We start from the raw sequence: 11875 nt of genomic DNA on the forward strand, positions 1-11875 counted from the left end.
GCGTGGTGAAGCCAGCAGGTCCTTTGCTGAGTTCATGGCATAGAATCACACTTGGTTGGTAGTTGGTAGTGCCGGCGAAGGGGGATAGAAATGATGCTGGCCTGGGGCGCCTGGGTAGCACAGTCGTTAAAGCGTCTGCCTTCGGCTCAGGGCGTGATCCCGGCGTTCCGAGATCGAGTCCCACATTGGGCTCCTCCGCTGGGAGCCTGCTTCTTCCTCTCTCACTCGCCTGCTGTGTTCCCTCTCTCGCTGGCTGTCTCTCTGTCATATAAATAAATAAAATCTTAAAAAAAAAAAAAAAAGAAAGAAATGATGCTGGCCTAACTGGGGGTTGTGGTCTTTACCTGTTGGTTTTCTGAGCACCCCCAGAAATGTGGTGCTGTTTAATTCTTTGTCAGTTAATAACAAAAGAGAATTGCTAACAAAGACGCTTCGGTTTTCAGGCCAGAGAACACCCACAAGTCTACCCCAGCGAGTTACCATGCGGACATCAACCTGCTTTACTGGAGCGACGAGGAGGTGGTGGTGGACTTCAAGGCCGTGCAGGGCCGCTGTACTGTGGAGTATGGGGAGGACCTGCCTGGGTGCCTCCAGGACTTCTCCGCTGGGGGGCCGGACCGCTTCTACTTCCTTGAGGTGGTACCCTGGACTTACTGGAGGGAGGGGCTTCAGGTCAAAGTCCCAGCCCCCAAGAAAGTAGTGGAATGAACTACCCAGGGTATGAATCTATGGTATTCAAGTTCTTCTGGAACTTAACACTTTTTTAAGCCAGAAGTAACATTTGAGAGTCCTTATGCACCTACAGTTTATTTGGAGACTATTAGGTGGCCTCTGCTAGCCCTACCAGTGCCTTAATGTGAGTTAGGGAAAGGTGCCGCTTTCCCTGGCGGACTCAGCCCTGCCCCTGCTCCGCTTCACCCAGGCATCTGTGGCCAGGTGAGGTCTCTACAGCTGAGCACTGGTGACTGAGAAAGGATCTGGGAGTCTGTCCATTAAGCTAATCGCTTTTAAATTGTTTGAGCGTGCCTTTTCCTGTGTTAGCTCATCTGAAGTTGATACACACCTGTGTTTCCCCCAGGTTGCACTGTGGGTGGCCCAGTGATCACTTTGCCTGTTCTTAGAATGAGTAGTCCAGGTACTTAGAATAGCAGAAATTCCAGTGTTGGCCACATAAAATATTTGTATCCTAGAACTCCCCTCCCCCCCACCGCCGTTTCCATCATAATAAAATCGAAGTATTCTTATTGATGGCTAATTGCTTATGGCCATATAATTATGTGGATCTTTATCAGATTAACTTAAATTCCCTTTGTTAGAAAAGGGACCAGTGTGTTTCTCTGCCAGACTGTTGTGGTTTTTTCCTTCTTAGGCCTATAATGCCAAGAACAAAAGCTTTGAAGATCCTCCAAACCATGCCCGTAGCCCTGGAAATAAAGGAAAAGGGAAGGGTAAAGGTATGTCATTATTCCACACGGTTCCCTTCAAGTCTGCCTTACGTAAGTCAGGGACTGGTGAATCATTTGGTGTGAAAATACAGCTTCTGATGTTACCTCCTTCTTCACTGTGAATTCAGAAGGAGGGTTTAAGGAGAGCAGGTTAGGGCTCTGACCTCACTTGTGGCCTGTCTCTTCCAGGGAAGGGCAGGGCAAAGTCTCAAACGTGTGAGCCGAGTGAACCAGAGGCAGAAATTAAACTGCCTAAGCTGCGGACCTTGGATGTGTTTTCTGGCTGTGGGGGGTTGTCGGAAGGATTCCACCAAGCAGGTAAATACTGCGAGGGTTTCTCTGCAGAACTAGTAAAACTGGATCAGGCCGGTTCTACCTGGAAGACGTTTTGGGCTCCGGTCACAGTTCTGCCTCGAGTGTGACTCAAGGGGGTTCTTTGCACACATTTGTCCTTGTATGTCCCAGGCATCTCGGAAACACTGTGGGCCATCGAGATGTGGGACCCTGCGGCCCAGGCATTTCGGCTGAACAATCCTGGGTCCACGGTGTTCACGGAGGACTGCAACGTCCTGCTGAAGCTGGTCATGGCCGGGGAGGCGACCAACCCCCGCGGTCAGAAGCTGCCTCAGAAGGGAGACGTGGAGATGCTGTGTGGTGGGCCGCCTTGCCAAGGGTTTAGTGGCATGAACCGCTTCAACTCTCGTACCTACTCCAAGTTCAAGAACTCCCTGGTGGTTTCCTTTCTCAGGTAAACGGAGTAGAAGCCCCTGTGTTCAGGGCTGCCTGAGGGTGGCTAGACAGCCAGCCCTGGGGCTGCGACACCAGTTGTGCCAGCGGCATGCAGTCGCTGGGTTAGCCGGTGTGCCTGCTGAAGGCTGTGTGTGCAGCCGAGGCACCCAGCCTTTGCCTCCAGGGAGTTCATGGCTGGCTTCTCGGCAGAGGGACTTGGAGAGTCAGCGGGTGTCGCCTCCCAGTGAGCAAGCGTTGAGCATTCGGGTGTAGCTTCTGGTGGAGTAGGTCTTCTTTTGGTGCATGTGGATGACCCTCGTAGTCTCTGCCACCTCCCACAGCTACTGTGACTACTACCGGCCCCGCTACTTCCTGTTGGAGAACGTCCGGAATTTCGTTTCCTTCAAGCGCTCCATGGTCCTGAAGCTCACGCTCCGCTGCCTCGTCCGCATGGGCTATCAGTGCACCTTCGGCGTGTTGCAGGTGGGCAGGCGGGGGTGCACAGGGGAGGGCTCAGTGGTCCCTGGAGTGCGGCAGGTGGTTTCTGACTGGAAATGGCGTTGAACGGGACAGACCTGTATTACAGTGACCTGTGCCAGTGAGGGTGGGGGGAGGTGGCAGCTGGGGCCCGCACCCACTGTCGCCAAGCTCGCAGCATGCAGGTCTGGGGAGCCCAGAGCCGGTGTGCCAGTAAGTCCACCTACCTCTCACGGTCTCGAGAATCCTATCCTCTTGTGCCGGAGGAGGGGCCATGTGTTTCCAGCTCCTCCCTCATGAGAGGGAAGGGCGGTGGCCAACGGTGGAGCTCTGGGTAGCAGCTAGATCCGCCCAGGGGGTGGGTGAAACCAGAATTGGGGAAGGGTGCACAGAGTTACCGGTTAGCAGAAATATCCCTTGGGTGAAAGTTCACCTAGAAACCTCAGGAGAAGGTGGAAGATCATACTCCAGGTAGCAACTGGCAGCTTTGTCTGCATGGACAGAGATTTTGGGTGATCAGAGGGAACTAGGCTTGATCCGAAAAGCAGCTAGTCTGTATATACCTGTTCAGTAACTAATGGCATAACTAACGATGAAGCAGTGCTCAAAAATGGGAAGAAAGTCTGGCTGGAAGGCAGTGAGGTAGTGTCTGTGTGAGCGAAGTGCTGGGCTGCCCACCACCACCCCCATGTCCGGCCTCCATGGGTCCCGGGCTCACCCATCAAACCTTGCTGGCAGCTCTTGTGACCGCTTGCTGCTAGGTAGGCTGCAGGGCTCCTTGGCTGTCTGCCTGCTCTTCTCCCCGAGCGCTGAGATCATGGGGTCCCGCGTAGAGCTCTTAAAAAAGCTGGCTGGAATTGCCAGCACGGTTTACTCCCATCTTCTCCAAGGACTAGTGGCCACCGCATGGGATCTTTCCTCTTTCATCTGGTCCCACTTATTCTTGTTGGGAGCAAACCCACTGAGTTAATTAGGGGCTGGTTGGAGGTGCCCGCCTGACTGTGTGTGTCTGGCGCACGCGCTCCACAGGCTGGTCAGTACGGTGTGGCCCAGACGCGGAGGCGGGCCATCATCCTGGCTGCGGCCCCCGGAGAGAAGCTTCCCCTGTTTCCGGAGCCACTGCACGTGTTCGCGCCTCGGGCCTGCCAGCTGAGTGTCGTGGTGGACGACAAGAAGTTTGTCAGCAACATCACCAGGTGGGAGCCCCGCTTGCCCCCATGTCACGGCACTTGTTTTACCTGGGAGGTTTGGTGTTGGCGGGTCTCTCGAGAGTCCTGAGCTGAAGAGAACGTGTTAGAGCAGGCAGTGTGGTGTCGGGCCTGCCACACAAGCGCTTTACCTCCTCTGGTCTTGCTCTGACCTCCAGGTGAGGGCTGCGCGCAGGGCAGCCGCTGGACATGGCTGTGGTCATGAGCAGAGACCATAGCACAGCTTGTCCTCTTTGTACACAAGGTCTAAGCAGGATGCTGCCCTCGTGACCTTGGGTGGTCCTTTGACTTCTGAGCTAGGTTGTCCTCCCTGGAGGGGGCAGTGCCAGCCGTCAGGATATGGCACCTGTAACATGAGGGACAGTCGTGGCCTGGGTCCCCAGAGTTGTCAGCTGTCTGCTGTGCCGTTGCAGGTTAAGCTCGGGCCCGTTCCGAACCATCACTGTGCGGGACACCATGTCCGACCTCCCTGAGGTCCGGAATGGAGCTTCGGCGCTCGAGATCTTGTACAATGGGGAGCCTCAGTCCTGGTTCCAGAGGCAGCTCCGGGGCTCACAGTACCAGCCCATCCTCAGGGACCACATCTGTAAGGTAACAGTGCCTTGCCAGAGCTGGGCCAGCCTAGTCGGTCCAGTGGCCTCATGAGAAAGGAACGTGTGGTTGGAGCCCAGCCAGGGCGTGGGGTGGGAGGCAGGAGCTGGGCCTGGGCCCTTCGGGCTCAGCCTACATCAGTGTCCTCGCAGCTGACTCCTGCCCTCTCCTCTTTGCCTCCTGCTTTTCTTCTTGCCCCAACCGTCCATGTCCCCCGCAGTAGCACACAGTCATAGAGCGTCTGAGCTGCTGCTCGTCCTGAGCAGGTGTCTGGCCACTGCTGCCTCTGACCTCATCTCTTCTGCCCACGTTCTGTGTGTCTTCCCAGATACACCAAACCCACATCTTCCTCTAGTTGGTTCTCTGATCCTGCAGGGCACTGCTCACCTGTCGCCACCTCAGAGAAGCCCTCTCAGCTTGCCCTAAGCTGTTCCTTCTCCCCCATGCTATTCCATGTCCCTGCTCTGTTACCTTCATGGCACATGCAGTCCCCAGGTTGTTGATTTGGGCTACGTTTGTCTCCCACAATGGGATACAAACCCCTTAGGGGTTCCTGGTCACTGGTGTTTCCAGTTCCAAGAATGGTGGTGCCCAGACTACCACGGATGCTTAAATGCTCCCTGGTTGAAGTGACATCTGGGCCCTGCTGCGCTTTTTCAGGACATGAGTGCGTTGGTGGCCGCCCGCATGCGGCACATCCCTCTGGCCCCCGGCTCAGACTGGCGCGACCTGCCGAATATCGAGGTGCGGCTCTCTGACGGCACCATGGCCAGGAAGCTGCGCTACACGTACCATGATAAGAAGAACGGCTGCAGCAGCACTGGGGCCCTCCGCGGGGTCTGCTCCTGTGTGGAAGGTGGGGACCCTGCCGGTGCCCTGGGTTGGGGCTTCTCTTGGGTTTACCTTGAACCTCCCCCCCCCCCTTAGCTTCTGATCGCCTGCAGCAGTCCAGGGGCCTCCGAGGAGCAGCACTCTTGCCTGGGGTCTCCCAGCAGGAGATACTGGGGACTGCTGTGCACTGACCTGAGGCCCCAGGCAAGGCACAGACACGCCAGACCTGGATGCCATGCTGTAAATAGATGCTGAGAGCATGACGTCCTAAAAGCTTTGTCTGCAGCTGGGGACTGTCGGCTGCTCTGTCCCTCCTGTTCCATAACCACAGTCTCATCGCAGCCCTCTCTTCTAGCGGGCAAAGCCTGTGACTCTGCGGCTAGACAGTTCAACACCCTCATCCCCTGGTGCTTGCCCCACACTGGCAACAGGCACAACCACTGGGCCGGCCTCTATGGACGGCTGGAGTGGGATGGCTTCTTCAGCACGACCGTCACCAACCCTGAGCCCATGGGCAAGCAGGTAGGTCTGAGGGCGTGCCTGGGAGGGGACAGAGGCATGGGCTCAGTGGGTGGGAGCTGCCCATGAGAAGCGAGCACTCCTCACCCCCTCCTGCCTCTGTGCTGATGGAGACCGACTGAGCATTGAGGCCGAAGGCTGGAGTTTCCCGTGGGGCAGCTTCCCTCCTCCTGCCCCGAAGGGCAGGTGGGCCCAGTCTTGTTCCCCTTTCCCACCTCACCTTTCACCCCCAGGGCCGCGTTCTCCACCCTGAGCAGCACCGTGTCGTGAGCGTGCGGGAGTGTGCCCGCTCCCAGGGCTTCCCGGACACCTACCGGCTGTTCGGCAACATCCTAGATAAGCACCGACAGGTCAGTGGGCCGTGGAGCCGGGCCTGCTTTTCCTCTGTCCTTGAGGAGGGGCCGAACGGTGTCTCACACAGGGTGGCCCTGATGGGAGAGAGGCCACTCTGACCAGGGGGAAGGATGTTTCAGTGGAAAGCAGGACACATGGTCACTTCTGAGGGGGCACTGAGCACCCAGAGTTTGTTGGCTGATTGGCCTCAGTATCCTCAGGAAGGAGGGATCCTGTCCCCAGGGCCCAGGGTGCCCCCAGGTCAGGCTGTCATTTAGCACATCAGTTGCTCTTTACAGCTCTGAGGCAGGTTTAGCCCAGACGAGAAAGTTCCAGGGCACTGAACTTCCGTGAAGGAGCAGAGTAAATGCAGTGGTGAAAACTCACAGTTGCTAGGGGTGGGCGTGAACCACCAATTCCTCACCGGTTCTCAGGGTGTTGAGTTGGCTCTCTCTTCAGTGTATTTCCATCTAAGACTGCCTGCACGTGGTTCACAAAGCCAGCAGTGCCTGGGGTTATAGCAGCAACCTCCTGCCTTCCCCTGTTTCCCAAATCCTGTTTTCTAGAAACAACTCCTCTTAGCCAGAGTGAAGCATGGGGACCTCCATGTCTGGATCGGAGTTTTTCTACAGCCCTTTAAAGGCCCCTCTTCTGTGGGTGGTCTTGACATGGGGTTTGGGGTGTGAAGGTGGCTGGTTGGAGGGTCCCAGAGCCATCATGGTGGAAGGGCTTTGGAGGCCCTTGTGAGCAGACCTGGGTCTTTGTGCCCTCATCACTGTTCTGAGAAGAGGCTGGTGCTAACCCCGGCCATGCCAAGCCAGGCATCTCCCACCTTCCCTCCTGCAGGTGGGTAATGCTGTGCCGCCGCCCCTGGCCAAAGCCATCGGCTTGGAGATCAAGCGCTGTATGTTGGCCAAAGCTCGAGAGAGTGCCTCAGGTACGGTGGGGGCAGCGGGCGTGCACTTGGCTCAGGGCCTTTGCTCAGGCCTGCCACGTGGCCTGGCTCAGACGCTAGCCAGGGCGGCCGGGGAATCTCTGGGGAGCACCTGGCAGCAGTCTCACTGAATGTTCATTCCGAGCTGCTGCAGCTGCTTGTGTGGTGGGCCGTGAGCATCGACACCTGGCTGTTAACACAGCCCTTGATTTTAGCCTGTTTGTGACACTTGCCTGCTGCTTAGTGTAGTGTCGTCTGTGTGCTCTGCAGTGACTTTACCTTTTATTCCTCTTTAGTTAAAATCAAGGAGGAGGAAACTACTAAGGACTAGTTTTGCCCTCCCGTCGCCCGTGTTTCTGGCACCAGGGATCCCCAACATGCACTGATGTTGTATTTTTAACCTGTCGGTCTGTCAGTTCAGATGTGTCGTTCACGGTGTTTGTGGCCTTGTCTGGCATAAAACTGTTCTGTGAGGTTTGCTTATCAACTGATGACTTAGTGATCAAACTGTGCAGTACTTTGTGCATTCTGGATTTTAAAAGTTTTTTATTATGCGTTATATCAAATTTACCACTGTATGAGTGGAAATTAAGACTTTATGTAGTTTTTATATGTTGTAATATTTCTTCAAATAAATCTCTCCTATAAATCACCCTGGCTGGTGACTTGTGATTTCTGCGGGGCCGACTCTTAGCTGGGTCTGGATGAGCATGGGCTCCTCAGAGCAGAAGGGGACTCCACAGAGGGGTCGGTCTGAAGTTGGGTCACTCCAGGTGTGCCGTGTACATGCTTGGGGTGGGGGTTAGCTTGTGACGGATCTGGCCAAGAAGATGCAAGTGGAATTTGTTAGCGTGGCTCCCAGGAAAACCTTTTAAAGGAGCAGTCTTCATTGGCGTTCCCCAGTGTAGCCCTTCTTTGCTCTAGAAAGGACTGGGATGCCTGGTGGTGCAGCAGCCATCTTGTGACCATGAGGGTAGAAGCCCTGTGTAGCGGATGGTGGAGAAAGAGGAGTCGCTCGGCGCCCTGGCCTGGTACCCACAGACAAACGCTTTATTTGAGAATCTTTTAAGTGGGCTTTCTGGGCATTCAGCCTAATTCAGTCCTACTGAATTCTAAGCCAAACCTTTTCTTTGGTTTGTCTTTGGGAAAAGACTTGCTATAGAAGCCAACAGAGCAGAAGCAGACGAAGAAGTGTTGGTCACCAGCACACACGACAGAGAGGACCACTGGTAGGATAAGGAACACCTGTCCTACCACCTCTACCGGTAAAGGGCGCCCTTGGTGGCTCTTCAGCTGTCGCTTCCCCTTCAGTGAGTCACAGGTGTCTTAGTCATAAGAGTGAAGGACTAAACCTTGTCCAAACTTAAAACTACCTTCCTGCTAAGGGGTCAGATGTTTCCCTCCTGTTATAAAGAGCGCTGCACTGAACGTCGGTTGTACACGCTTTTCCATCTCCTTCGGGGAAATACTGGGGGATTCCTGAATCCTTGAGTGTAAATGTTTTCTGTTTCTACTTCAGAACATGTGACTGACCTACCCCCCTAGAGGTTTTAACGCTGCTCCCACCAACAGTGCAAACTTTCCTGCAGCCTACCCTGGCTTTTGCTTCTTTAATCCTCGTCAATGGCCTAGAGAAAGTCTTGTTAGCATTTTAAGGAGCGATTGAACACTTTCAGGTGTCCGGTGGCCCCTGGCAGTTGTTCCTTGTCTCTGATGCTGCATGACTTGGTCCTTGCTGCTGGCCATTTGGGCATTCGATTTTCCCCCTTGCTTGTTACTTGGACCTTGAGTCGTCCTGTCTTTGCCATGTAGGAATCTTATTTTTAGGGGTTAGATTTACATTTTTCTGCTTTTCTGTTCCTCAGAGCCTATGTGGTCCTCCCTACCCCCCAGATCAGAAACTAGTGCTTTCTTCCGTATTTCTAGGACCCCTCATTTTTAACATCGCTTTTGTAAGGATGAGAAGAAGCACCGCTTGCTTACTGGCCAGGTCACAAATGCACATGGTAAGCGACAGCCTGGTATGGTGCCTGCTAAAGTTCCCCTATCAGATTTTATTTTCCAATTATACCTTCTGTTTGTCCCGCTACCTTTTTTTTTTTTTTAAGCTGAAAATTCATTTAGAAAGCATATTGTGAGGGGGTGCCTGGGTGGCTCAGTTGGTTAAGTGTCTGACCCTCGATTTTTGGCTCAGGTCATGGTCTTAGGGTCCTGGGACGGAGCCCTGCCTCCGGCTCCACACTCAGCGGGGAGCCTGCTTCAGGATTCTCTCACCCTCTGCCCCTCCCTCCTAAAAAAAATGTATATCGTGAGTAGGGAAGTATCTTTTCCCCATTCCTAAACCCCTTGACCAAGATAACAGAATCCTTCCGAAGTCCTCCTCTGCCCGAGTACAGCGCGTGTATTTTTTTTCCCCTACTACCAACAGTGGCATCGATTAAAGCTACACCTCAAAGGCTTTTCTACTTGCGAATGTCTTGCTGGCCCCTGGTTTGGTTCTGTTTTGTTTCTGTTGAGGTCTAATAGGAAACCAGTCCTGAATGTACAGCTTGTATTTTGATAAATGAACCCACATCCCTTTCTTTCTCCCTTTCTTTCTTTCTCTCTTTCTCCCTTTCTTTCTTTCTTTCTTTCTTCCCTCCCTCCCTCCCTCCCTCCCTCCTTTCTTTCTTTCTTTCTTTCTTTCTTTCTTTCTTTCTTTCTTTCTTTCTTTCTTCCTTCCTTCCTTCCTTCCTTCCTTCCTTCCTTCCTTCCTTCCTTCCTTTCTTTCTTTCTTTCCTTTCTTTTTTTTTAAGATTGTATTTGTCAGAGAGCGAGCACAAGCAGGGGGAGCGGCAGGCAGAGGGAGAAGCGAGGAGCCCGACGTGGGGCTTGATCCTAGGACCCTAGGATCATGACCTGAGCTGAAGGCAGACGTTTAACTGACTGAGCCACCCAGGCGTCCCCAAATGAACTCACATCCTTAAGCTGTAGAATGTCTCCATCATTCCAGAATCCCCTTGTGTCGCTCCCCACCTCCTCACCCCCCTTCCCCTGCCATCAGGCAACCTCTGGTCCAACTGGGTCTCCATAGAGGACTTAGACCTATTCAGTCCAGTGTGGGCTCCTGCATCTGGTTCCTTTCACTCGGTGTGATGTTTCTGGGTTTCATTTATGCCAATGTCTATCACCAGTTCGTCTGTACTTATTTCTAAGTAGAAGGAATGCCTTTATTTTAAACTGTTGATGAGGGTGCCCGGCTGGCTCAGTCAGTGGAGTGTGCAACTCTCGATCTCGGGGTTGTGAGTGTGAGCCCCGTGTTGGGTGTAGAGATTACTAAAAATAGCTTATTAAACAGTTTTCTTACTTTAAAACTTTTGGTTTTCTACTCTTCTGTATTTGAAAATTACTGTCCCTCAATGGGCAGTTGGTCAAATGGTGGCATGTACATTGGTTCATGTGTCCGAATCCACATGCATGGTACCTTTCTAGTAGTTGAATGGCTGGGTCAAACTGTAGAATTGGCATATCTTCTAAAAACCTAGTGGGATTTTTATAGCGATTGCATTAAACTTAGACTTCTGGGAAAAACTGATCTAATGACAAGCCTGCCTTCCTAAGAATAGGGTCTTGCCCTGGTTACAGATATTTTTGTCCCTCAACATTTGTCTTCATATAGATACTGCAGATTTTTTTTTTTTAAGATTTTTCTTATTTGAGAGAGAGAGAGCGTGAGAGTGCAGTGGGAGGGGCAGAGAGGGTGGGAGAGGAAGAGGGAAGAATCCCAAGCCCACTGTGCACTGAGTGTGGAGCCTGAGGTGGGGTTCGATCCCAGGACCCCAGATCATGACCTGAGCCAAGATCAAGAGCCGGACACTTAACCAGCTGAGCCACCCAGGCGCAGATACTGCAGATTTCTTAACTTGATTCCTAGATATTTAATCCTTCCATCACCAACGTAAATGGGATTTCTTTTTGGGGTTTTATTGGGGGGTGGGGAGGGGGAGGATGTTCCTTTCTAAGCAGTGGTCCTTCGCCTGTGCGGACAGAGTAACTTGTCTTGATTATTGACTTTGTGTGGTACGTGGTTTGTTGGTTTTAACCTAGCCAACCTGCCGAATTCCTTTATTTTTGTGAAACTTTTCCAGTTGAAGTCTTTGTTTTAGGTAGATGACACGCTACCGAGAACCATTTGAAGATTCACTTTGGCGTGAGGAGTAGAAACTTGTGTGCTGTGACTTGGCCACCGGTTCTGAGCTGGGCGGTGGCCTGTCCTCAGGGGTGGCCCAGGGGAGTGGCTGCGTGTCAGGTACTCCTGCCTCCATGTACCCCAAGAGCACTGGTCTGAGCCAGCAAGGGGGAGCCCCCTGGGGCTGAGGGAGGTGACATGGCTTCCAGCAGCTTCTGCCTCTCTGGCTGCCTGGCAGGGAATCTTCTTCCATCAGAGTTCAACTCAGCCTTTTCCTGGGAAGAAAGACCTAGTGGAAGTGGGGAATCGACAAGAACAGTGATGTAGTGGGTTGGTGTACGTCTAGACGATGACGTCCACGGATGTCTTCAAGCCTCCTTACCATTTGAGGTGACTGTTGAACACAATGCCGTACTTTGACGTCAGTAAAAAGGGGGGAAGTCAGGCCTTTCTGGCAAGAATGTGTTTGATGCGAAGCAGGTGGTGCCCGCTGATGAGAAAGCTCTGTCTCCCACAGAACGGCAGCGAATAAATCAGGGGAAAGAATAGATTGCGATGATCATTTTGTAACCCCCAATCTAATTTACTCAGTCAAGAAATCATGGCTGGGTTTGGGGGTTTTCTTAGGTTGTCTTTGTTT

The 11875-nt window shown here is 53.0% G+C and overlaps 1 protein-coding gene across 1 annotated transcript in view; it reads left to right on the forward strand.

The window, feature by feature from the left end:
- Window positions 1-7719, forward strand: part of DNMT1 (DNA methyltransferase 1) — a 41916-nt gene extending 34197 nt beyond the window's left edge. Inside the window, exons 29-40 of the mRNA XM_040629370.1 lie at window positions 444-636; window positions 1370-1454; window positions 1635-1763; window positions 1911-2193; window positions 2516-2657; window positions 3681-3847; window positions 4273-4450; window positions 5111-5306; window positions 5637-5803; window positions 6034-6150; window positions 6980-7070; window positions 7364-7719. Coding sequence (XP_040485304.1) covers window positions 444-636; window positions 1370-1454; window positions 1635-1763; window positions 1911-2193; window positions 2516-2657; window positions 3681-3847; window positions 4273-4450; window positions 5111-5306; window positions 5637-5803; window positions 6034-6150; window positions 6980-7070; window positions 7364-7398 — 1783 coding nt within the window. The 3' untranslated portion in view covers window positions 7399-7719. The remainder of the gene's footprint in view (window positions 1-443; window positions 637-1369; window positions 1455-1634; window positions 1764-1910; window positions 2194-2515; window positions 2658-3680; window positions 3848-4272; window positions 4451-5110; window positions 5307-5636; window positions 5804-6033; window positions 6151-6979; window positions 7071-7363) is intronic.
- Window positions 7720-11875: the final 4156 nt, after the last annotated feature.

This window comes from Ursus maritimus, unplaced genomic scaffold, assembly GCF_017311325.1.
Source record: "Ursus maritimus isolate PB19 unplaced genomic scaffold, ASM1731132v1 scaffold_14, whole genome shotgun sequence".
NCBI classification, from domain to species: Eukaryota; Metazoa; Chordata; class Mammalia; order Carnivora; family Ursidae; genus Ursus; species Ursus maritimus.